General features: G+C 38.7%; 1 protein-coding gene across 1 annotated transcript in view; it reads left to right on the top strand.

Annotated features, from left to right (window-relative positions):
- The window catches only part of LOC306843953 (uncharacterized protein), a 34,308-nt gene that overhangs the window by 3,558 nt on the left and 2,957 nt on the right, over positions 1–27,793 (top strand). The window contains exons 10-26 of the mRNA XM_079375708.1: positions 170–316; positions 489–635; positions 733–879; positions 1,100–1,246; positions 1,420–1,566; positions 1,671–1,817; positions 2,062–2,208; positions 2,399–2,545; positions 8,672–8,836; positions 18,968–19,009; positions 20,756–20,856; positions 22,433–22,497; positions 22,602–22,747; positions 22,974–23,171; positions 27,003–27,203; positions 27,334–27,474; positions 27,570–27,745. Of these exons, the coding sequence (XP_079231834.1) occupies positions 170–316; positions 489–635; positions 733–879; positions 1,100–1,246; positions 1,420–1,566; positions 1,671–1,817; positions 2,062–2,208; positions 2,399–2,545; positions 8,672–8,836; positions 18,968–19,009; positions 20,756–20,856; positions 22,433–22,497; positions 22,602–22,747; positions 22,974–23,171; positions 27,003–27,203; positions 27,334–27,474; positions 27,570–27,745 (2,411 nt within the window). The remainder of the gene's footprint in view (positions 1–169; positions 317–488; positions 636–732; positions 880–1,099; positions 1,247–1,419; positions 1,567–1,670; positions 1,818–2,061; positions 2,209–2,398; positions 2,546–8,671; positions 8,837–18,967; positions 19,010–20,755; positions 20,857–22,432; positions 22,498–22,601; positions 22,748–22,973; positions 23,172–27,002; positions 27,204–27,333; positions 27,475–27,569; positions 27,746–27,793) is intronic.

The following is a 27,793-nucleotide window of genomic DNA, read 5'->3' as shown; positions in this document are numbered from 1 at the left end:
ATAATATCAGTTTTCTGGATATTTGTGTTTAAAAATGTTGATATATTGTATGTTCTCAGTTCTTCATGTATAAATGTAGATGCATGTTTTGAGATACCAGATGGCTTTCATGATTTTAGGCATTTATATCTGTATTATATGAATACACTGTATTTGTTTTTCCCTCTAGATATAAATGAATGTCTGTTCAGTCCATCTGCATGTGGTCCAAATGCCACCTGCACAAATGAAATGGGAAGTTATAATTGCTCATGTTTGAATGGATTCACTTCAACAAACTCAAATCTATCCATCAGTATTAATAACAGATGTAGAGGTACATTTTATATTTAGATATGTTTTTTTCTTTAACCGTGAATAATAACCTAGAGTTTATTCATGTAATTTTAGTTTTGGCTGTCATTTTTGTAAATCAAGCATTATCATTCTCATTATTCTCATTTATTTACATATGTATGAGTCACCCAAACTGTTCTTTTCCCCATAAGATGTGGATGAGTGTGTTGAGATACCAGACATCTGTGGTCCAAACTCAATCTGCAACAACACTGTTGGGAGTCACAATTGCTCGTGCATGAGTGGATATAATGTAACAGATCCAAACCTCCCTATAAACAGCAATAACACATGCAAAGGTAAGACTGACAGCTAAGGTTTTGAACAGTAACTGTTTATACTGCCTTAATCTTCTGTCAATGGTAACCTGTCCGTTTATCAATTATTTTATTTCAGATATTCATGAATGTCTTGATTCAGTATCAGTGTGTGGACCGAACTCTCACTGTTACAATTACAACGGAAGCTTCTCATGCTTTTGTTGGGAAGGATATAACGTCTCAGATGTAAATAAAGATGTTTCCAAAAGTAATCCATGCATTGGTAAGTTTGCTCTGCGTAATGATCTCACTCTTGATTTTCAGGTACTATTTATTACAAACTGCTCAAAAAGATGAGAAGTTGTGCTTTAAATATATTCTCATTCTATTCCTTATAGACACTTGACTGCCATGAGATAACAAATGTCTTTCATGTATTTAGGTTTATGTGTTAATGAAAACTGTTGATCACTACATGATCACTTTAATATTTTTGTTCATAGATATAAATGAATGTCTGATCAATGCATCTGTCTGTGGTCCAAATGCCACCTGCACAAATGAAATTGGAAGTTACAATTGCTCATGTCTGGATGGATTCACTGCAACGAACTCAAGTCTCCACATCAGCATCAATAACACATGTAGAGGTATGTTCAGCTAAATAAATAATAACCTGAGTGTTTTTACACAACATTAGTCCAATCAGTTTTATTAAACTAAATAACAATATTTTTAATGCCAAAATTATAATATTTTACATAATATTGTAAATGGAACATTGCATTACCTGTTCTTTTACCTGTAACGTCTTTTAATATAGATGTGGATGAATGTGTTGAGATACCACATGTCTGTGGTCCAAACTCAATCTGCAACAACACTGTTGGGAGTCACAATTGCTCGTGCATGAGTGGATATAATGTAACAGATCCAAACCTTCCTATAAGCAGCAACAACCCATGCAAAGGTATGAGTGACAGCTGAAACAATGAACAGTTCGTTACTATGTGTTCTGCTTGAATCTCCCTTCAACTATAACCTTTCAGTTTATCAAATTGAATTTTATTTCAGATATTCATGAATGTCTTGATTCGGTATCAGTGTGTGGGCCAAACTCTCTCTGTTACAATTACAATGGAAGTTTCTCATGCTTTTGTTGGAATGGATATAATGTCAGTGATGGAAATACAGCTATTAGTAAAGGCAACCCATGCACTGGTCAGTTTTTGTTTATATGATATTATTTTGCTAATTTTTGAATATTCTTATCCAAAATATAGCATTTCAGGATCCAGATGATGATGATGATGATAATTATTATTATCATCATTATTATTATTATTATTATTATTACTAGAAATGTTGACATTTCAACCTAATTTGTGTGCTCCTTGTACAGATATATTTATTGTTTTTATAAGTGTAAGTAATCACTTTTTTCAAATATATATATATTTTGTAGATATAAATGAATGTCTGTTCAGTCCATCTGCATGTGGTCCAAATGCCAACTGCACAAATGAAAAGGGAAGTTATAATTGCTCGTGTCTGGATGGATTCACTGCAACAAACTCAAGTCTCCCCATCAGCATCAATAACACATGTAGAGGTACATTCCATATTTAGTTATGTGTTTACTTTAAATAAATAGCTGTAGTTTATCTTATTGATTTTTACTTTGTATTTAATTTTTGTAAATTAAGCATTCTGTTGTAAAGATGTTAAATAATTATTTTACCTTTAAATACTGTATGAGTGACCCAAACTGTTATTATTCCTGTAACTTCCTTTTAATACAGATGTGGATGAATGTGTTGAGATACCAGACATCTGTGGTCCAAACTCAATCTGCAACAACACTGTTGGGAGTCACAATTGCTCGTGCATGAGTGGATATAATGTAACAGATCCAAACCTCCCTATAAACAGCAACAACACATGTAAAGGTAGGATTGACACATTACTAATTTCTGCTCAAAATGTTTTATTATGGAGGTCTGTTGTATAGTTACACTAAGATCTCAAAATCTTGGTTTTCTGGTCTTTTACATTTAAAAATGTTGATCTTTCTCAGTTCCAATTTGTTGCTATTTGTTCCAATGATGTTGCTACTGATGATGTATGAATAGGTCAAACCATATAAATGTGTTTTTTTCACTCACTTTCCTGACCAGCATAACTGATATACTGCAAGCCAGAGATGTTCACAAGTCTTTAACTTGGAGTCTGACTTGGAGTCTGAGTCAAGTCTGAAGTCATTTAATGTCTCGCTAAAAAAATCCCATTCCGAATCCTCATGTTTTGAAATCTTCCTATTTATGAAGTTGTTTTATAGGCTATAAACAAAATATATGATTTATGATCTTCTTTGTAAAAAAAAAAAAAGGGGTGTTAAGATGTAAGGTTAATATACATCCTGTTCCTTATGTTTTAATCCATTAACACGTTCAGAACAGTTTTTCTGTAATCAAATTCTATAAAAAGTGATCTACCATTACACAAGGAAATAGCCTGTGGAACAGATTTTACAAAACCATACAAATAAAGATTTTCTTTATGATATAAGTCAGGGGTATTCAATTAAAGTTCCAAGAGGCGCGGCCACTATATTTTCTTCCAAGCAGAGGTCCGGACAAAAATAAATAAATAAAAAATAAATGTTTATATGTATTGTATTTATACATTTAGATACATGCGAGGCCATGTGACAGAAAAAATATTGTTCAGGGTTTTCCTCCTGAAATCAATACTATTTTAATATTTTACTTAGGCAAGTTTATTTATATAGCACATTTCATACACAGTGGTAATTCAACGTGCTTTACATAAAAGAAAGTGAAATAGACATTAAAAATCAATAAAAAAAACGTGGAAATAAAAATAATAAAAACAAGGAATTTTAAAATGATATAGAAATAATTAATAAATAAATTTAAAGAAAATGATTATACTTAAAATTCATTGCAGTCAGTTCGGACATATAGCACAGTGCTCATTCAACAAATGCACAGTTAAACAGATGAGTTTTGAGTCTTGATTTAAATGTGGCTAATGTTTTAGCACATCTGATCTCTTCTGCAAGCTGGTTCCAACTGCGGGCCGCATAATAGCTAAAAGCAGACTCCCCTTGTTTTGTGTGAACCCTTGGTATTTCTAACTGACTCGATCCTAATGATCTGAGTGGTCTGTTCGGTTTATATTCAGGGAGCATATCAGCAATATATTTAGGTCATGGGCCATTGAGTGATTTATAAACAAGTAAAAGTACTTTAAAATCAATCCTAAATGTAACTGGAAGCCAGTGTAAGGACCTGAGGACTGGTGTGATATGCTCAGATTTTCTGGTTCTAGTCAGAATCCTGGCAGCAGCGTTCTGGATGAGCTGCAGTTGTCTAATGGTCTTCTTGGGAAGGCCGGTGAGGAGACCATTACAGTAATCCACCCTGCTGGTGGTAAAGGCATGAACAAGTTTCTCCAAGTCTTGACTGGAAACAAAACATCTAATTCTTGCAATGTTTTTGAGATGATAGTATGCTGATTTAGTTACTGCTTTGACATGACTACTGAAACTAAGGTCTGTCTCCAGAATCACACCAAGATTCTTGACTTGATTTTTAGTTGTTTGACCCCTAGAGTCAAGGTATGCATTCACCTTGAGAACTTCATCTTTGCATCTTTAAAAGCATTAGGCTATCTACTAAAAACAATGTAGCTACAATAATCAAAACATTCTCATCGTGAGAAGAAAAGAAAAATAACTAACAGTTTCAAAGTTTAAGTTCTATCCTAGCCATCTAACAACAATTTTCCCAATTATAATTACATGATTCTTTTGAAATGTTTAGCCTACAGATTACTAATGCTAAATGTAGATCAGAAACGTCTTGTCACATCTGGTTTGAACAGTCAGAGTCATAGGTTATATATAGATAAATAGATAGTAAGAAAAATAAAAGGAGAGTGTATGCAAACGCACATCAGTGTTTTGCTGAGGAACCGAGACTATGTGCCCCGGCCGTACAGCGGTGGTACAGCAACTGTGGCGACGGGACGTTAAGTCTCCGTTCCCTCCTTCAGGGAATGAGGGTTACATACATAACTGAGACGTTCCCTATCAGTCAGTCACGTTCAATGTAATGTCAGTGTGACTGACTAATGGGATCCCTTGGAAAACGCCACTATTGCTGACCCCCTCCAGTGCCCTGCGGAAGCCGGCAAGTGCCCCCACACCAGTTGGGACGGAAGATAGGACAAGGCACTGGGAAAGCGTACCGCAAGTAAGGAAACTATTAGCAGCTGCGATAACTCCGGGATCCAAAGCTGGTTCTTCCAGAGTGGGGCCACTAGAAGCACTTTTTGCTTGCATTCCCTGATTTGCCTGATTACCTGAGGAATCAGAGCAATCGGGGGAAAAGCTTATAGAAGGAGGTTGGGCCATTCGTGGGCCAACGCGTCCTCACTCTTCGAAAAATAAATCTGGCAGTGAGAGTTGTCTTTGGGGGCGAAGAGGGTCGACCTCTGCCCTGCCAAAGATTCGCCAGATTTCCTGAACCGTCTGTGGGTGGAGCATCCACTCCTCTGAGGGGACGTTGTTCCGAGAGAGCATGTTTGCTCCTTGGTTCAGAACGCCGGGTACATGAGCTGCTCTCAGTGAACGCAGGTTGAGATGTGCCCATACCAAGAGGCGCTCTGCCATCTCGAAAAGCCGTTTCGAGGTGAGCCCGCTCTGGTGATTTATGTATGACACCACTGTCATGTTGTCCGAGCGGACTACCACGTGGTGTCCCTTCAGGACTGGCAGGAAGAACTGAAGAGCTCGACATACTGCTTTCATTTCAAGGCAATTGATGTGCATCTGTCCTTCTGCGTTCATCCATGAGCCGAAGGTCGGTTTGCCATTGCTGATGATCTTTGTGTTTTAACACCCTGGCAGATCAAAAACTGATGCACGCATCCCATCAGATCCGTTCGTAGCGGACGAGGGGAGGCAGGGCAAGACACAGACTGTCAGCTGTCAGATCAAAGCTGTATGGAGAGTGAAACACGGGGCTTTGGCCAGCGTAAATTCACTCAAGCTTGAACGCTCAAACCCGCGATTTGATATTTCTTCTCCGAGGTAACTAGGAGAGGAGAAACACGAGAGCAGGGGAGGCGGGGCCAACTTCGTTGAAGTAGGATAACCGCGAGCGCAGCAAGGACAGCTTAATAGTGAAAATAGCGCGAGCAGATCAAAGAGCTGCGAGAGGCGCTAATCCTTAGTGCAAACACACCGGCAGATTAAAGCGTTGTATGCAGAGTGAAACACGCGGGGCTATGCCAGCGCGCAAAAATCACTCGAGCCTGCCCGCTCAGCCCTGCAATCTCTCAGTTTCCAGAGAGTGGGAGCGGGGAAGGTGGGGCCAACCAGCGCAGTATTGTAAGATCTGTATAAATGGATTGTGCCACTCAGTGCGATGAGGAGCACTGATCCTCGCGTGTTTAACACACTCTGGCAGATTAAAGTGAGCACACTAGATAAACTGGCGTGCAATCACTCAAGCCTGATCGCTCCGCTCCGCGAGTTAAGTGTTCCTTCCTCCGAGGTGTCTGGGAGAAGAGGCACATGAAAGCGGGGAAGGCGGTGGCGCCTTATAGTGAGCGAATCAGTGGCGGCTTTCGACGAAAGCAGTCTGTTTGTGAGGGAGCAGCTTTAGCGACTCACACGCAAAGCTGTCAAAGATCGCTTTCTACTCCGGTCCGCCCAAGAGGATATAGCCGCTCATGTAACGAGGGGCGGTGATTCTCACGTGTAAAACCACTGGCGGATCAGAGCGCTGCGGTAAGAGTTCAAGAGCCCGCGTGGGATCACTCAAAACCGGTTACTTAGCCCCGTGGCCCTATCGTTTCATTCTCCGAGCTTGCTGAGAGAGGAGAAACGGAAGAGCGGAGCTGCCTTGCTAGAAGGCCAGCGAGTGGAGAAGAGCAAGACTCATACTCGAGTGAGCATTCTGTCTCAATGAACGCGCAGTCTGTGTGGGCGTTGCCCTCAGAGGCGAAGCGCTCACTGCCCTTCTGCATCGTGCAGAATTCCCTGCGCGAGCCACACTCGCAGTGCGACATTTACAACAACGTCGCTTGAAATTTGCTCTTTCAGAGAAATTTGATTTTAGACTCACCGGATGGCCGCAGGGGACGAGGCTGGCATCTGCACAGGTCGCTGGAGCAGCTCGAAGAGCAGGCAGAGCAGCGAGAGGGTGCAGAGGAAAAGGCAGCTTCTATCCGCAGCGAGGCGATTCTACGGCGAGCGTCTTCCAGTCTCGAGTGTCAGCGAAGGGATGATCATCGTCACTGAAGGAGAATTGATCTGTTTTCCTATGGCGAAGCGCCCGCTTATATAGCCAGATGACCCCGCCCCTTCTGGCGGGCTCTGGCGGGCTTTGCCGCCATAGGCTCGTGCAGTACCTATATTATGCTCTATTCATTATTTTTTTTAGAAACCTTGTACATTTCTACTCCATTTTAAACGGTGCTCTTTTATTTAAATTAAGCGCAGTCCACTGCTGCACACGTGCCACAATATCGATAGAGGGCCAGCTGTATCGATACTCGTATCATCAAATCTCTGTGACGATACATCGTCGTATCGATGTATCGAACACAGCACTAACGGAGATATCTCTTTTAAAATTATGGCAGTTTAATGCCTACAAAAATGGCTCGTAGGGACTACAATGAGTTACTTCCCGGGTTTGTGACGTAGGGAACCCAGATAAATTCTGCCCCCGGGAACATGCATCAAAGGGGGCGAGGCCATGCTGCGCTGCTTTAGAGAAGAGGAATCCATTATAATGGATTCACAAGTTTCAAAATCAGTGTTCTAAAGCAGCAGTTCTTCATCTTGTTCCTCACGTCCCCTGCTCTGCACACACTCTGCATCTCTCTCTGTCTCTCTCTCTCTCTCTCTCTCATTCACATCAACACCAACAATTATTTTCATATAGCGTTAAACATGGACGCGCGTACGGTTACCATGCTGTATTAAAGCTTTAATCAGGATAAAACCGTATATTAAAAGCTAGCAGAAGCAGTAACATTTACAAATAACAGCGTATCTAAAAGTATGGGACAACAACAAACAAACATACCATTAAAAGCCGTGCTTACACAGGTTCTGCGCGATTCTTTTCACTAATATCCTCTGCGCCTCAATCGGGCTCAAATTGATAAGCAATATAGACAATGGCATTGTTTACAATACAACCGGAGCACATGCCACTGATGTGAGGGGCGTGATGTTTAGATGCGCACTCAGCGGTTTAGCGAATCACAACACACTGAGCCAGATAACCAATCTGAGCCCTTCTTGTATTTCTGAGGAAGGGGCTTCATAAAACCAGCAAAATAACTGGAGCGTTTATCAGACAAGGGACAGGGCCGTGTAGAATAAAGGTATATTATGTGAACTTTAATGCGTTTTATTTTTTAAACAAAGCATAAACACATATTAGACTGCACTCCATAAACACAATCAAGCCTAGAAAAAAAAACAGTCAACCACACCTTTAAAATGAATCCCAAGCCGTTTCATGCTGACGTCAACATGAAACATTGGCATATTGTCTGCCCACTTGTTGTGCGTGCAGATCTGGGAAAACTTGATTTCGCGTTGGTCTGAATGAAAATGCAAATTCATTCTTTGCCACTAGGTGCAGATTTTGGAGCATTAAAAATAGCTGTTTCCCTGGTAACGGCTGTACACAAAGCAGCACTGCACTCACAAACACTGCTTTAAATGAAATAAACCAATTGGACCAATCACTGCAGATTAGTGTCACGCAGAGGAGTTTGGAAAAATGAATCGTTGAGCGAATCGTTTGGGAGTCCTTGAGCAAATATAGTAAAAACAAATGCATGTTATAAGAAAATGAAAGTGTTTTTTGACCTTGCATGCATCTCAACCTGTTGTTGGGGACTCCCAGAACCAAAACCTTTCATAACCCATAATAGGGGCACTTTTAAGTGTTCATATGGAACCATAGGCTTTTCTTTTTTGTTTTGATTGATTTGATCAGTTTTGTTTTCATTGCCACCAGCACCACCAACACCTACTACAACAACCACAACAACTGCAACACCTACTACAACAACCACAACAACTGCAACACCTACTACAACAACCACTACTACTACAACAGCTACAGCAACCACTACAACTACGATGCCTATTGCAACCTCAAAAGCAGTTATAATCATAACAGGTATGTACTGTTAAAAAAAAAAAATGATATACCACAAAATGTATGTATTTAGGAGGACAATACAGTGCACAGCAAAAATGAGTACACCCCCTCTGATTATGATCACTAATATAATGCATAGAATATGGCAAAATTGAAATGTATTAAACATATTCTTAATAAAAACAGAAAAATATATGCCATTTAATATCGGTAAAATAATTAATTTAGCCCATTTTGTTTAAATGAAGGTTTGTAGAAATGAGTACACCCTAGATTAATTAAACAAAGTGTAATATTCTACTTAATATGTCCACTGCTCTGACATTTCTTGGCAGTCAGTGTACAAGTTCATGACAATTTGTCACATCTGTCCTGTTTAACTCCTGGAGGATGGCCTCCTTAAATGCCCTGGTCTTTAATGGGGAGTGTTGCTCGGCTCGTCTCTACAGAATCCCCCACAGCTGCTCAAGAGTGTTAAGACTGGGTGAAATATATGTCCACTGAAGGATTTTCACCTTGGGAGAATGAATATCTTCATTGTCATGTTGAAAAAATGCCCAACAATGCAGGGAGTGAGGAGAGGGTAGCATCCTCTGTTTCAGGTTTTTGTATTACATTACACAGTGGTGTGTGAATTGATGACAGTGTTGATAAAGTACAACTCTCTCACACCTTCAGCACTCATAAGAGCTTTACTACTACTGAATGACACTGTGGGAACCAGGCACTTCTCAGTGTACTCCTCCTCTAGCAACACCAGAACATTTTGGATGCTGTTAGATCCAAAATGATTGATTTGGTCTCATGAGAAAAATTATTTTGTGCTTTGGCGACAGTAGCTAGTTCTGGTGTGGACAAACAACCATACATGTCGCTTCTGCAGGCTGCAGATTATTCTGTGAGATCTGCATCCATCCATATTAAAATGTGCCTCACACGGCTCCGGGGGGTGAATAAAGGCCTCCTGTAGTGAATTGATGTGTTTTTGTAAGAAAAAATCCATATTTAAAATGTCATAAACACCTTTCTGTCACTTCTGCTAACTGTCGTAGTGCTGAAGCCGTTCCGGCGGATGACGTAGGACCAGGGGTGGCGCTAGGGTGGGTTAAGGGGCTGAAGCCCCATATGTTTTCACTGAAGCCCCGAATGTTTTTATTAACATGCCCTGTACACATCATCACTTTTCGTGCGAATTAAGAATTGCTGTTAGAACTGCAGATTTACTCTCTACACTCCTCTCGTTCACTACCGTCAAGAACCGCCCACTGAGGCTCGTACTTCTGACCAACATGTAAACTGGCCAACCATCGATAAGAAGATAGAGCAGCACTTCAGGTGTTTGTAACTTTCTATTCGTTATAATACCGATCTTGCCATCTGTCAAATTAGGTTATTTTTTTACTGAGCCCTGTCACTGCGAAGCAACAAATATTTAATCATAGTATATACGCAGTCTTTGGGATGCACACACACTTGCACGCATTTAGAGTGATTGTATGTTTTGTTAGCATGGTCTGTGGCAGACTTTTCTTTGTATCAGGGCAACAATTTAATAAACAAGAAGTTACTATATGTGGCTTAAATTGTCGAGACAATGAATATTGTCTTTTGGTCTTTTACTAATTGTAACTACTCGCTGGTCATTAAACAGTCCACGCTTCCAAGATACTGATGTCCATATGTTTTATTTTCCTGATATGGAACACCGTGAAAAACTACATGCAAACAAACACAAAGAAATAGTTTTACACACAACAATTCAAAGGACATCAACGCAAATAAAGAAATATACAACCATTAACTCTTTTACCGTGTTGGCCTGATAACCAGCAGTAGAATGGTAAGGAGCTCTAACATGGGTCTCTGAATTCACATCTCGCCATTCAGTTTGTGCCGATACTTCCAGGTTAAATTAATCAGGAAGGGTCATGTGACATTCATTTTAGTCAAACTGAAAATACAACAAAATAGTACAACAAACAAAATTATGAAATTAACAGGCACACGAAAATACAAACTTAAATCATGAAATCATAATACAAACAATATAAACATTAATCCCTAAAAATCGCAATACGTCCGTCATAACTCATGACTGACCTATCAGCGTCAGCTACACTCCCACCAAATTACCCTTGACTTACTTGAAAACCCATGCAAAATGCAATCAAATAATCAATGGAAATTTCCAGGCGTCAACACAATGCATGAAATTAACCAACATAATTCCAACCCCACAACATAATTCATACACACTCTTTAAAATGAACTAATTGCTCCTCATATTCCAATATTGAACAATATTCAACACGATACAAACTCAACATATGACCAAGACACCAACTAAAACCTACATGATATCAGTGTGACTAAAATTCTAATAAAGTGTTAGGGTATTTTTAAATTTTCAACTTTTGGCTACAAGGACTACTAACTTTTGAATAGGGCGTTCAACAATAGAGGGTTTAGTGAGGCGTTCACCCCTTTTTCCCAACCCCCGATCCCCCATCTTTATTGTGACCTTCCGCACCAGTCCATCATCATCCTTGCAAACTTCAAGGACCCTGGCCAATCTCCACTCATTACGAGGGACTTCCCCTTCCTTCACAATAACAACATCCCCTTCTTGCACATTACGTCTTGGTGTGTGCCATCTTTGTCTGAGAGAAATGTTAGCAAGATACTCCACCCTCCATCTGCTCCAAAACTGTTCACACAAATACTGCACCTGCCTCCAACGTTTTTTCACATAAAGATCTTCTTTAATGAATGTACCTGGTGGAGGGAGTGGAACAGATGACTTCATGGTAAGCAGGTGGTTAGGGGTTAGAGGCTCTAAACTTTTGGAATCACTGAGGCCATCTACAGTCAGTGGACGATTATTGACTATAGACATAGCTTCATAGAAAAAAGTACGTAAAGAGGCATCATTTAGTCTCCCAGCACCTTGTGCCAAAGCAGAGCTCATTACAGCCTTAATCGTTCGAATCTGCCGCTCCCAGATACCTCCAGCATGGCTTGAACTGGGTGCATTCAGACAGAAATCGCACTGCTTGGTTGCCAGATATGCTGCCACTCTTTCTTTACTCATTTCCTTTAAGGCATTCTTCAACTCATTCTTTGCCCCAACGAAGTTAGATCCTTGATCTGATCTTATATGTCGAACAGCTCCACGGATAGATAGGAAACATCGTAAGGCATTAATGAATGAATCAGTTGTCATGTCTTCCAACATCTCTATGTGGACGGCTCTGGAACAGAGACAAGTGAAAAGGAGACCATAGCGTTTACATTCCTTACGACCTTGCTTGGTGTAAAATGGACCAAAACAGTCCATGCCACAATAAGTAAATGGCGGGGAGGGATCAGTACGGTCACGGGGCAAATCTGCCATCCGTTGCTGTTCTAGTGGCCTACGAGCTTTCCTACAAGGAACACATTGTCGTATATACTGAGCTACCACCTTACTGCCACCAATAATCCAAAAGCCATTGGCTCGCAATTCATTCAGAGTCTGTCCCCTGCCTTGATGTTGAACCTTTTGATGATGGTATGCTAGAATAAGGCGTGTGATGACACCATCCCTTGGAAGGATCGCAGGATGCCGCAATTCAAGAGGTGCAGATGCCCTCCTCAGTCGTCCTCCCACCCTCATTATTCCATCTTGCATAAATGGGTCAAGCTGATACAGAGGATGGTTACAAGGCAGCTTCCCAGACTCTTGACAGAGTACATACAACTCTTCCTTAAAGGCATCCTGTTGTGCAAGCCAAACGAGGGTGGATGAAGCCCTCCTTCTCTCCTCCACACTTAAAGGCTCTGGTATTTTTACCTTCTTTACTAATCTTTGAATCCGGGCAATGACGTTCACAGCTGTAGTCCATTTTGAGAACCGGGATAATTGCTGTTGAAAATCCACCTGCATTACAGCCCCAGTCTTCAATACTTGGACAGCCTTTACCTCAGGGTCTCCCACCAACAGCTCTAACATACCATGCTTAGCAACCACCTCTTTCTCCCAGAGGAATCTGGGCCCTGTGAGCCAGTTTGAATTAATCAGCTCTTCTATCGTGAGGCCTCTTGAGGCATGGTCAGCAGGATTTTCTCCCGTGTTAATGTAGTACCACTGTCTCGGATCGGTGGTCTCCCGGATTCTCTGAACACGGTTAGCAACGAAGACATTAAATCTTCTGGCTTCATTATTGATATAACCAAGGACTACTTGAGAATCTGTCCAAAAGTATTCTCGGTCCACTTTAAGAGCCAGTTCCTCCTTCAGCATACTACTCACAGCAGCAGAAATCACTGCTGCTGTTAACTCTAATCTTGGTATAGTGACAATTTTCGTGGGAGCAACTCTCGCTTTCCCCATGACTAAGGCACAATGCACCTTGGTATCACTCACCAGTCTAACATAAGAGCATTGGCCATAACCTTTACTGCTTGCATCTGAAAAGTGATGCAACTCAGTTCTCAGGATCTTCCCGAAGTTTGAAGGCGTGAAGCATCTTGGGATCTGTATCTTTTCTAGGTTGGACAAGTCCTTCAACCAACTCTCCCACCTTGGTCTCAGCTCCGTGGGTAGTGGTTCATCCCAACTGATGCCCTTGTGGCACATCTCCTGCAGCACCTTCTTGCCAGATATAATGAATGGCGCCAAAAACCCCAATGGATCATAAACTGAAGCCACAATGGAAAGAATTCCACGTCGTGTGGCAAGTTTCTCATCAAGCACAACATTAAAGGTAAAGGCGTCATTCTCTACATCCCACCTTACCCCCAAGACATTTTTTACTGGAAGGCAATCATGATGGAAATCAACATTCTTCACCTCAGCAGCACGATCACTCTCACTAATGGACTCTAGCACTTCTCTGTTGTTGGAAACGAATTTGTGAAGATGCAGCTTTCCCTTAGCACACACAGCTTGAGCTTCTTCCACCAGCTCAGTTACCAACTCAACAGATTCCAGGCTTATGAGGCCATCATCCACATAAAAGTGATTTCTGATAAAACTAGCAGCCAAGGGATACTCGCTCTCATTGATACTGGCAAGATACTTCAGGCCATAATTGGCACAACCTGGAGATGATGATGCTCCAAAGAGATGTACTTTCATACGATATTCTCTGGGCTCTGTGTCTGTATCTCCATTTGACCACCACAGGAAACGCAGGTAGTCCCGATCTTCTCTAATGACATGAAATCTATGAAACATTTTCTCAATGTCACACATGACAGCAATTGGATGTTTACGGAAGCGACAGAGCACTCCAGTAAGCCCATTGGTAAGATCAGGCCCAGTCAATAGATAGTCATTCAAAGCTGTGCCTTCGTACTTGGCTGAACAGTCAAACACTACTCTGATCTTATTTGGTTTCTTGGGGTGATAAACACCTTGGTGTGGAACATACCACAAATTTCCAATATCTGGTTGCTCATCTGCCATTTCTGCATCCCCATCTCTTATAACACCTTCCATAAATATCATGTAATCACGTTTAAATTGAGGATCCTTATCCAATTTTCTTTTAAGATGCTTCAGCCGTACTAATGCAAGCTTCTTATTATTAGGAAGGTGGGGGCGTGATTTAAAAGGAAGGGGCATCTCAAGATGGCCACATTCATTCTGATGGACACCTTCCTTTAAAATCTGCAGAAACTGAACATCATCCTGTGATATACACTTTTCTCCTAACGGAGTATCTGCAAAATCAAGCTCAAGTGATCTAATAACACCAGCAGGTGTCACAGGAGGAAGCTCCCTGATTGATACGCGGTGACATAGACCAGTCACATCCTTGGAGCTCACACTCTGTGGAGTGCCTCCTATGATACTCCACCCCAGGTCAGTCTTGATGGCATAAGGCTCTTCATCTCCACCAATGATGACCTGTCGAGGTGCCAATGCTCTAGAGAAATCATATCCGATCAAAAGACCTACTCCACAATCCATTCGTGCAGGCATTTCATCTGCAATCACTTCTAGATGTCTCCACTTTTTAGCAGTTTCACAGGTGGGAATATGCGAGCGCTCAAAGGGAATAAAATCCCTTGTGTAAACAGGTGGCAAACAAATAGAGCTGTCAGAAGAAAATCCTCTAGCTCTAAGGCCACTAACTCTCTGACTCTCCACAATGGAATCTTTTCCCATCATTGTGGAAAGTCTTAATTTTACCGGTTCCGTTAATACCCGCAAAACTTCACACACTTCCTGATCAACAAATGTGTGACTACTCTGAGTGTCCAATAAGGCATATATAAGGATTTCAGACTCTGAGTTTGATGAAGACAACCATACTGGAACAATCATAGATGTTATACCCCCTTCTCCTGTAATCACACAGCAAGATAAGGAGGACGTACTCTCTTCAGCCTGCAAAACTATCTGTAACGGAGACTCGTTTCCTGGCTGATGATTTTCATGCAATGGAGTTGGGTGGCGCTTCTTGCATAAAGCACATACAGCCCTATTCCTGCAGTCCTTGGAGCAATGTCCCTTTCTCAAGCATGCAAAGCACAACTTATTCTCAAAGACAAACATTCTCTTTTCCTCCACAGCTCTTTCCATTAGTTTCTGACACTCATGGAGAGAATGACCCTCTCCGCAGAACATACATTCAACTGAATTTGTGCTATGCACAAGTGTACTCTTCGGTTTACTAAACTCCTTAATCTTGCTGTTAATGATATTACTGGAATTTGACGTAACACATACTGCATCTAAATCCTTCACAGTGGTTGCCAACGCATTTACTCTTGAACGCTTTACCTCCTTTGATGGCTTCTCGTCAGAAATCTTTAATGCATACAATGATGACACCGGATTGCATGCTATACGTGCTTCCCTTGAAATAAAGGAAGCAAACTCACTGAAGCTTGGGTAATCCTTGTCTTGATCTAGCTGTTCTGTGACATGACGGTTCCATCTGCTTGTCACCCAATGGGGAAGCTTTACCAGTATCCTCTGGTTCTCTTCACAGTCATTCAGCACCTGAAGACCCTTGATGTGCGGCATAGCATCACTACATGATTGCAAGAAGTCACTGAACTCTCTTAGCTTGACGTACTCGGATCCACCAATCTTTGGCCACCTATTAAGTTTCTCTCTGAAGGCACGCTGCACCACAAAGGAGTGGCCATATCTGGCATTCAGCTTCTCCCAAGCTTGCTGATAGGCTTGTTCGTCTTTCCTATAAAAACTGCCTTCCAAAACTGATCTTGCTTCACCATCAATATACTTTTGCAAATAGAACAGCCTATCTGCTGGATTTAGACACCGGCGCTCTATAAGTGCCTTGAAGGTTATGCTCCACTCTATAAACTTCAGTGGGTCACCAAAAAATACAAACTTAAATCATGAAATCATAATACAAACAATATAAACATTAATCCCTAAAAATCGCAATACGTCCGTCATAACTCATGACTGACCTATCAGCGTCAGCTACACTAATGAAGATGGTTTCAAAAAAGCCATGTTGTGCATCTCTAGCAACACACAGTGGTGTTTCCTTACTGAATGAATTTGTGTTTTTGAACGAGTCGGGTGAGTCAGTGATCTACTGATCCATTCATAAAACAGTTCATTACTTCGTTCCTGAATGAATCGGCTGTTTTGAAAGAACCGATTGAATAAATGACTCGAAGACACATTAAGACAGTGGCTTTCCGCCATCTACTGGCAATTTTAGTTTCATATTTAAAAGTATCAATATTTCTATCATTTAATAGGCCTATTTCTATATTCCACTCTTTATATTTAAAACATGAATCCAAACATCAATCTCATAACATTATTTATGCAATATGTGCAGTGTGCATTTAAAGGGTTACTCCACCCCAAAATGAACATTTTGTCATTAATCACTTATGCCCATGTCATTACAAACCCGTAAAAACTTTGTTCGTCTTCGGAACACAATTTAAGATATTTTGTATGAAAACCAGGTGGTTTGTGTCTGTCCCATTGACTGCCAAGTCATTTTCACTGTTAAGGTTCAGAAAAGTATGAAAAGCATTGCCAAAATAGTCCATCTGCAATCAGTGGTTCAATCTGACTGTTATGAAGTGACGAGAATACTTGTTGTACGCAAAGAAAATAAAAATAACAACTATATTCCTCCTGTCAGCGTAGCGCCATTTTGAAGAATATCCACTGGATGCACATAGCGTATGCTGTTACATATCCGCGCCACAAGGATACATTTCTACGCTTTGATTTGAACGAAAACAGCATATCCTTGTGGCGCGGACTATTTTGGCAATGCTTTTCATACTTTTCTGGACCTTGACAATGAAAATGACTTGGCAGTCAATATACTTGCCTTTTTTAAAGTAAAAAAGATTAAATAAATACACTTAGCCAAAGCAGAATTTAAACTTTTATATATAGCCTATATTTTTAAGTGTATCCCGTGTATTCTGACAAATATGTCTCTGGGCTAAGCCCCAGATATTCAACTGCCCCAGAGCTGAAATGAACTGCCCCATGAATGTTGTTTCTTATGCTCAAATAGCATTTAAAAAGCTTATATTTCAGCCTAGACCAGCCATGTGTAGTTCCAACGTGCTTATAACTGTGCATGCGCATCGGCTGGTCCAGCCTCAGGTTTCTATGGGAACCGGATCTTCTAATGGCCACTGCAGTGAAGCAATGACTTTACCAATCAATTGGCTCTTTCATTAAAAAGGCGGGACTATACCACCTTATTGAACATTGCAGTTTCTCCCAATCATAAGTATAGGAGTGAACCATCTTTGTATTTCTATAGTGTTTGACGCCGGTCATGTGAGAACTACAAAAGGAGGATTTGTAAACAAATAAACTTTTCGGAGGATTTCGATATAAGCCAAAAGGAGACTGGTTTTCCTTTGGTAAAGTAAGTAAGGAAACTTTGCCTCCTTTGCTCCTGTAAACAACTGTTGGTTTTCACGAGACTCACACGCGTATGTACTGCTCCTACGTCTGGCAGCATCCGCCGGAAAGGTAGTCTCACATGAACGCGCATACAACAGCTCGTGGAAGTTACACAAAACTGTTTATATCATTTTAAATATAGATTTATTTATTTGTTTTACAAAAACGCATTGATTTGCTACAGGAGGCCTTTATTCACCCCCCGGAGCCATGTTATGCACATTTTAATATTGATGGATGCACTTTATTTGAGTACTTTTGGATTGTTGAACAAAAACACCCACATTATAAAGCTTGGAAGAGCAAGGATTTTTTTAATTTTGGGCTAATTTTCATTTTTGGGTGAACTATCCCTTTAAAGTGAAGACCTAATTATCTCAGGGGCCTTTTCACAAGTCCATTGTTTTTGAATTTGTGTTACTTTTGCTGTATTTTCACAATTAAGACAATAATTTAGTATTCCTTGTATTTCCTTGTATTTTGTATCTTGTATCTTGTATTATTGTCCTCTTTTATGCTAAGAAATCTCCTTATAGTTCTCTCTCAAATTCATTGTTGTCAGCATTAAGTCTGAGTACGATTCAGTGTGCTATATAACACATTTAATTGTAAAGAAATTACTTATCTTTAAAAGTTTTGGTTCAACATACTTGCCTGATAAAAACTTACTTGATCAAAACTTGCCTTAACCTTACACCAGAACTTTTTATTTAGTTTTATTTAGTAACTTTCAGGAGGGTGTACTCATTTTTGCAACAACATTTGATCACATTTGATCTTTTATTATTTTTTTATTATTTTAATAAAAAAAAATTTAACATTCTTCTTTGGTAACTAATCAAGACTTGCTGGAATATAATCACATCTCTAAATCTCTAAATTAAATCACATCTCTAAAGAACCCTAACATGTCTTCTAAGTAAAGAGTAATTGCTGAATTTAAGTTTCAGAGGTGGTGTACTCATTTATTGTGTGTGTACTGTGTATATATATGTGTGTGTGTGTGTGTGTATATATATATATATATATATATATATATATATATATATATATATATAATAGCAGAATATAAATATTTAATTTTTAATTTTTAATTGATGCACCTTTAACTGCTTAAATTAAGTCATTTTTATCATTTGATTGTTAATCTCAATAAATTGCATTTTACAATTATAAATATTACATTTTACAGTTATAAAGGTGGTTAATTTGGTTCTTTATTTCTGCAGAACCACCAATAGCTGTAACACCTGCACCTGCACCTACAACAGGTTTGTACTGTTAAAAAACCTGATATACCGGAAAATGTATTTGACAACACGCATACAATATAACCTTTATGCAGTTATTTGAATGATACTTTCTGATATCAGTCCCATCTACAGTAATGAAGTGAAGTACTAATTTAACACAGACTTTAGCTGCAAACAATTTATTTATTTATTTATTTTTTAAGTAATTTTCTGAAAAAACTACATCCGGTATATACTGTAAACCGTTTCTGTTCAGTCTACTCCATTAACATTATTATTAGTGCTGTCAAAATTAGCGCGTTAACGCAGGTGATTAATTTTTTCAGTTTAACGCGTTAAAAATATTTAACGGCGTTAACACAGGGGCGGGGCTAGTGTTGGCCACCCCACTCACAACTGCTGCCTCTGTCTCTTTTTTCTTGCTAATTTAGTCACAGAACGTCTTTACGAGCATTTCAAATAGGAGATGTTTCAGACACGTGCTTCAACTTCACTTCAGCGTCAGGAGTGAGTCAAAGGAGCGCGGAAACTGTACTGTACTGAACAAAGGCGCTGCCGCACGCTGTAGCCTTTATCATTTCATATCAAAGCGCGAAAGAAACGATGTGCATGCAATGTCGTGGTCAGTTAAGTCATGAAGGTGATTAAAACTGCCTTAAAACTGTGCTTGCGTGAAATATATGAGTCACATTTAAGAACATGTCTCTGAAATGGTTTTCAAAACTGTCCTGCACTTTCTCACTCATCTAACACACTCGTCAGATCATTAATAGAGACTTTAAGACCTGAAGTGGGTCAGAAAATGTAAAGTGAGTGTAAAGAGAGAAAACACGATTTGTGTCAGATCCGCCTCGGCAGCTCTTAAAGAAAAAGCAGCCAAAATAACCTATTAACCCAGCTGCTGTGATGTCTGTTCATCAAAGAACAAAAAAAAAAAAAAAAAAAAGGAAATCAATAACTTTATAGCTTTAAGGACTCATCTGTATTTAATTTAGAATTTAGTGTTTGATAACTTAATTCAATTTCTGTATATTTCCTACTTGCTGAAGGGCATAGGTAGCTAAATATGACATTGGTTATACTGTGTTTATGAGAAAATTGTTTAAAGTTCACTTAAATTAGAAGTTATTTTTATTAAAGTCTAATAAATATTAAAATTGATGGCTCTCAATTATACTGTAATGTTGAATGGCAATAGTCAATGGTTAAATATTAGGGAAAAAATAATTATTTTATAGAGACATCAATATTGGTGTCAGTGATACTGGCCTTCATTCATTAAAAAGATGCCATTAATCAAATATTAAAAATATACCGTCTTTATGTTGTTTCTACATTAATTTGAAGATTAAATGTGAAATTATTGCAATATAAAAGTAGATTTAAAAAGTTTAATGTTAGGTGGGATTAATCGCGATTAATTTCAGGAAAAAATTGTGATTAATTAGTTAATTTTTTTAATCGATTGACAGCACTAATTATTATATATTATGAATATATTATTATACTGTATTATTAATTGTTCTATAAAGCCAGTACAATCATATGACTTTTCTGTACACCTAACATATTTATGAACATAAGCAGAGCAAAATAATGGCAGTAAATACAAAAATAAAAAAAACAAGCATAGATGCAAATAAACATTTTTCATATCTACTTTGCCCTGCTTGTTGGCCATAAATATGGTGGAAGAATGAAATAATTGAGACAGATGAATAAATGTACTTGTTTTTTTGTTGTTGTTTTTTGGGGGGGTTACAGTTCTTCAGATGTCAATGAGAATCAATGAAGCTTTTGACACCAGTCTCAACAGCCCAGAAAATGAGAAGTTCAAACTCTATGCCAGAAAAATTGAGTCAGCAGTGAGTAGTTTCATATGTTGTAAATAAATTGTACTGATTGTTTATGCTTAACTTAAAAAAATGTGTGTGTGTGTGTGTGTGTTTGTGTGTGTGTATGTGTGTACACACGTGGTCAGAATTGTTGGTACCCTTGGTAAATATGATCAAAGAAGGCTGTGGAAATAAATGTGCATTGTTAATGCTTTTGATCTTATTTTAAAAATTCACAAAAATCTAACCTTTCTTTAGAGAATAACAATTTAAAATGGGGGTAAATATCATTATAAAATAAATTATTCCCAGCTCCATGACGGTGCTTCTCCTCTTCAGTTCATCTCACTCATTTTCTACAGGGTTCAGGTCAGAGGACTGGAATGGCCATAGCAGAAGCTTGGTTTTGTGCCCAGTGACCCATTTTTGTGTTGTTTTTAAGGTTTGTTTTTGTCCAGTTGGAAGATCCAAAACATGGCCCATTATAAGATTTCTAACAGAGTCAGTCACTTTTTAATTTTTTATCTGTTGGTATTTGATAGAATCCATGATGCCATGTGTCTAAACAAGATGTCCAGGACCTCCAGCAGAAATATAGGCCCACAACATCAAAAATACAGCAGTATATTTCATTGTACACATGGGGTACTTTTTATCCCTGTGTTCACCAAACCAATCTTGAGTGTTTGCTGCTAAAGAGCAAAATTTTTAGTTACATCTGACCATAGAAGCCAGTCCCATTTGAAGTTCCAGTTGTGTCTGACAACTGAATATGCTGGTGCATTTTCTTTTCTTTTTTTTTTTCTCTTGAAGCCCTCCCAAACAACATGTAATGTAGGTGCTGTTTGATCATTTTAGAGTCTTTAGCCACTTAAACTCTCCTCCTCACCGTGCATTAGGACGATATAGACACACGTCCTCTTCCAGGCAGATTCATAACATTTTCTGTTGATTGGAACTTCTTAATTATTGCCCTGATGGTGGAAACGGGACTTTTCACTGCTCTAGCTCTTTTCTTAAAGCCACTTTCTAATTTGTGAAGCTCAATTATCTTTTGCTGCACATCAGACATATATTCTTTGGTTTTTCTTATTGTGATGGGTGATTCATTTTGAATATGGCCTTTGTTTTCCCTCCTATTTATATTTCTGTGAAACAGGAAGCCATGGCTGGATAATTTCATGTTCATAAACACGCTGGTGTGCTCAAAATTGTGAATATGAATGGGAATATATTTCAGATATATTTTACTCATAAGAATTTCTAGGGATACCAGTAATTGTGTCCAACATGTATTCGAGAAAGGAAAAAAATAAACAATTATTTCATAATGATATTTCCCCCCATTTTAAATTCTTATTCCCCAATGAAAGTTTAGATTTTTGTGAATTTTTTAAATAGATCAAAAGGATTAACAATGCAGATTTATTTCCACAGCCTTTTTTGATCATATTTACCAAGGATACCAACAATTCTGACGACGTGTATACTCTGTGTGCGTGCGTGTGTGTGTACATATACATCTGGTTCTTGCCATAGAGTCTTGAAAATGACATTTTGGTAAAGTAAGGTACACTTCCTAATGTACATTTGTTACTCTGTACAGATTGAAGAAGGTTACAAAAATGTGCCCGCCTACAAAAAAGGTTCAGTAAGAGTCACTCGTTTCAGGTAAGGTCTAAAATTTAAACATTTACTCCAAAGGTCCATTTTGGTTTTCCTCTTGTGTTAAAACAGTGTCTTGTCATTGTTGTGGTTTGTGTGTGGCTCCATAGGTCTGGTAGCATTATAGCAGATTATGAATTTGGATCAACAACCAGCAGCCCCGACATCCCTGCATTTGCAGACGCAAACACACAGGTCATCAGCGCTCTCAAAGATAACGGAATCACTGTAGCTTCGAATCCTTTTGCTCAAAGTGGTAAGGGTAATCAGTATCTAATCTTACAAACATTCATTCTTAATTTTATCATTTTCTTTTTTCATTTTATCATTTTCTTTTCTTTTTTTTTGCCTTTTTATTGATTTCAGTCTGTTGTTTATAAAAAAAATACTGGTTTGTATTTCTTGTGAAAATGTTGAAAGGACCAGCAAACCCATAATAAATATAAACAAGGTACAATAAGGTTTGTGGACTTTACTTTCAGAACAAAGGAATTTGTCCACTGCAGAAAACTGGTATCCAGAGCAAAATATGGTACTGAAATGCGAACGCCCAGAGTCTGTTTTGGGTACAATGAGATGGACCATGAATGAACGAGATCCTAAACTATACCCGGTTAAATACATAATTTCAGATGACAATAGCACTCTCACTGTGAACAACGTCAATGAGCAGGACAAAGGTGAGCCAAAAATATCTTATATAAAATATCCTATCAGTGACATCTTACATGTTGACTGTCCATGTTAGGTCAAGATTAAAGCTGTTTGGTAAATATGCAAAGCTTTAAAACTGTCTACCTTATTCATAGTGTACTGTATGTACAGTGGGTACGGAAAGTATTCAGACCCCCTTAAATTGTTCACTCTTTGTTATATTGCAGCCATTTGCTAAAATCATTTAAGTTCATATTTTTTCCTCATTAATGTACACACAGCACCCCATATTGACAGAAAAACACAGAATTGTTGACATTTTTGCAGATTTATTAAAAAAGAAAAACTGAAATATCACATGGTCCTAAGTATTCAGACCCTTTGCTCAGTATTTAGTAGAAGCACCCTTTTGATCTAATACAGCCATGAGTCTCTTTGGGAAAGATGCAACAAGTTTTTCACACCTGGATTTGGGGATCCTCTGCCATTCCTCCTTGCAGATCCTCTCCAGTTCTGTCAGGTTGGATGGTAAACGTTGGTGGACAGCCATTTTTAGGTCTCTCCGGAGATGCTCAATTGGGTTTAAGTCAGGGCTTTGGCTGGGCCATTCAAGAACAGTCACAGAGTTGTTGTGAAGCCACTCCTTCGTTATTTTAGCTGTGTGCTTAGGGTCATTGTCTTGTTGGAAGGTAAACCTTCGGCCCAGTCTGAGGTCCTGAGCACTCTGGAGAAGGTTTTCATCCAGGATATCCCTGTACTTGGCCGCATTCATCTTTCCCTCGATTGCAACCAGTCATCCTGTCCGTGAAAAACACCCCCACAGCATGATGCTGCCACCACCATGCTTCACTGTTGGGACTGTATTGGACAGGTGATGAGCAGTGCCTGGTGTTCTCCACACATACCTTAGAATTAAGGCCAAAAAGTTCTATCTTGGTCTCATCAAACCAGAGAATCTTCAGGTGTTTTTTAGCAAACTCCATGCGGGCTTTCATGTGTCTTGCACTGAGGAGAGGCTTCCGTCGGGCCACTCTGCCATAAAGCCCCGACTGGTAGAGGGCTGCAGTGATGGTTGACTTTCTACAACTTTCTCCCATCTCCCGACTGCATCTCTGGAGGTCAGCCACAGTGATCTTTGGGTTCTTCTTTACCTTTCTCACCAAGGCTCTTCTCCCCCGATAGCTCAGTTTGGCCGGACGGCCAGCTCTAAGAATGGTTCTGGTCATCCCAAACGTCATCCATTTAAGGATTATGGAGACCACTGTGCTCTTAGGAACCTTAAGTGCAGCAGAATCTTTTTTTAACCTTGGCCAGATCTGTGCCTTGCCACAATTCTGTCTCTGAGCTCTTCAGGCAGTTCCTTTGACCTCATGATTCTCATTTGCTCTGACATGCACTGTGAGCTGTAAGGTCTTATATAGACAGGTGTGTGGCTTTCCTAATCAAGTCCAGTCAGTATAATCAAACACAGCTGGACTCAAATGAAGGTGTATAACCATCTCAAGGATGATCGAAGAAATGGACAGCACCTGAGTTAAATATATGAGTGTCACAGCAAAGGGTCTGAATACTTAGGACCATGTGATATTTCAGTTTTTCTTTTTTAATAAATCTGCAAAAATGTCAACAATTCTGTGTTTTTCTGTCAATATGGGGTGCTGTGTGTACATTAATGAGGAAAAAAAAAGAACTTAAATGATTTTAGCAAATGGCTGCAATATAACAAAGAGTGAAAAATTGAAGGGGGTCTGAATACTTTCCGTACCCACTGTATAATTACCATTACTTCATCCATATTTGATTAAATCTGTTTGATTACTCAGTGTAATGTTGGTTAGTTTATTCCTTTTTTATGTTGTTCAAGTTTTTACATATATATATATATATATATATATATATATATATATATATATATATATATATATATATACACACATGCCCAAGGCATATGCAAAAAAATAAGATGGGGAGTTGTGCGTTATATTGTGGTGTTGCCATGTCCCAAGAGACGTAGTTTCACAGACCTAATATACTGAGGTCTTGTATTGTACATTGACGTCTTGTGCCCTGACGCTGACTTGATAGCAACTCCAGTTGCAGTTCCAATATACAGAAGTACTAATGTTTAGACATCTTGAATGTGTCCACAAATAATATTAATTATACACAAAGCTGCAGCTTTACTAAAGCAACATGCTTGTGTTGTGCTTTCACACTGGCAGTGTTTATTTGCTATGTAACTGCTGCAACTTCATATAGAAAACAATAATGCCTGAGTGTAATAGTGATAAAACAGTGATTTCTGTCTAACCACATTGAGTATTTTCTTTAATTATGACCGTAAGGACAGACAGACAGACAGATCAGCATGCATCTCGCAGTATACTGTTTCTGTGCAGATAGAAAGCCAGACTATCCAGCACGCATCTCACAGTGATTACCGTTTCTGTGCAGATTTTGCTCTTCTCAAATGAGCCTAATGGCTCTTTATGAATGTTCGTTGAATGGTTTGTTCACCCGCTTCATTCAAAAAGCAGATTCATTCAGAAATTGAGTGGTGCTTAGTTCTGTTGTGACTTTTATACACTCTAAAAAAAAGGGTGCTATATAGCACTGAAAGTGGTTCTTTGGCTCGTAATCATAGGTGAACCGCTATTGGTGCTGTTTAGCACCAAATCTTGGTGCTTCAGTGGTTCTTCAGCAGTTCTTCACCGGTTCTTTGGCATGACTGAGGGGCTATATAGCACCACTACCATATACAGAACCTGTTAAACTCCTGTATGGTTCTTCAGCGGTTCTTCTGTGGTTCGTTGGGGTGATTAAGGTGCTATATAGATCCACTGCCGTACAAAGAACCTGTTAAGCCCCTTTAAAGGTTCTTTACGAGCCAAAAAAACACTGTTGGCACCTTTAAAGATATGGTGCTGTATAGCACCAAAAGTGGTTACCCTATGATTACGAGCCAAGAACCACTTTTAGTGCTATATAGCACCATTGTTTTTTAGAGTGTAGGTAATATTTGTGTAGGCAGAGCTGAGCAAAAACTGGCAATATCGAGTCTAAAATATAACACAATATTAAGTCCTTATTTATTGAACTGTTGTATTAAATCAATGCAATAATTGATATATTTAATATATTTATTTGTTTTAAATTAAAATTATTTAAAATAATTTTACGTTATATAAAAATAATATACAAATTTATATTTTATATTAAATGTGAATCAGAAGCAATACAGCTTTCTCAGTAATTAGATGTTTAGTCATTAGGATTCGGTCATGTCTACTGAATAGAAAGTAAGTGAAAAGTTAGCTTTTGTGATGTTTTATAAAATATTATTTTAAAATATTATTTGTGGTACATTTTCTGCTGAGTTCAGCATGTGCCGGGTGTGATTGAAATAATAAGAGAAAAGGTATCAGGAAATTTTGTTCCATCAAATAAATTAAGCTTTGTGAGAGGATCAGACCAACATTTAAAGTGTTCTATAAAATGAGATCAGCAGGGGCTATACATTTTAGAATATAGTACACAACTCATAAGCACTACTTTGATTAAACTTTAATGGTCCCTTTTGTGACATTTTGGATTCCATCCACTTTTTATGGAAAAGTGTGGCCAGGCTAGTTCAATTTCTCCTTAGTATGATGTTCCACTAGTATGATGCTATAGCAGAACTGTCTGTGTATATATTGCTTTCAACTAGTGTATTTAAGGAAAGTTGAAAGAATATAACTGAATAAATGCAATAATTGAATAAAGACAATTATGTAAACCAGTCTGTTTTATAACTTTAGAAAATAATAAATGCATAAATAAACTTGTGTATATGAGCATTTTTATTTTATTTGCAGGTCGATACTCATGTATCATAGACAGGACAATACCTTACATTCAGTGGCAAGATATAGTTATTCAGTCACTTCCCAATATCATTGTGGGTGAAAATGAAAGAACGTTCCAATGTGTTGACCAGACTGTTTCACTGAAATGCTGTGAAGAAACGAACAGTGTGGAGTGGACCCAGATATCTTCTGAGGATAAAGTGACTTCAGGTTGTACATACTGACTGGCAATATATTTTTACAAAAGTTACTGACTGGAGTTTTCAGTTGCAGTAAAAAAGCTTTGTTCAGTTCAGCATATTTTAATATGTTTTCAATTATTTGTATTTCATACTATCAGAGGATGCATGCATCATCTTAAACCATGCAATCAAAAATGGAAATTGTGAAAGTAAAACCTTTAAATGTCAACTCAAGAACACGGCGCTTCAAGGTTTCAGCTATGGCAGTAAAATTGTTACTGTTAACAAAGTCAACCAAGGTGAACCTTCAGTTTTTTGTCCTTTGAAGTAGCCACATATTTTTCAATTGTCTGTTTTTCTATTTTTCTGAAACTCAATCTAATATTTACTCTAGTGTTTACCTGTAAAAATGAAACGCTTGGAGATGGAAAGGAAGGTGATACTTTGACAGGACCCTGTGAAAAAGGCAAGGAAGGCACCATAAAATATAGATGTACATTAGGTGTATGGACGCCTGAAGAGTCAAACTGTATAATTCAGGTTATCGTAGACCTTGAAAAGCAAGTTCAGGTAATCTTCATCATCTGTTTATGAAAAAATAAAAATAACTGTCCATTT

Source organism: Barbus barbus, assembly GCF_936440315.1.
Source record: "Barbus barbus genome assembly, chromosome: 24".
Taxonomy (NCBI): domain Eukaryota; kingdom Metazoa; phylum Chordata; class Actinopteri; order Cypriniformes; family Cyprinidae; genus Barbus; species Barbus barbus.
The sequence above is the reverse complement of the archived record's forward strand: the minus strand, read 5'-3'. Positions and strand labels throughout refer to the sequence as shown.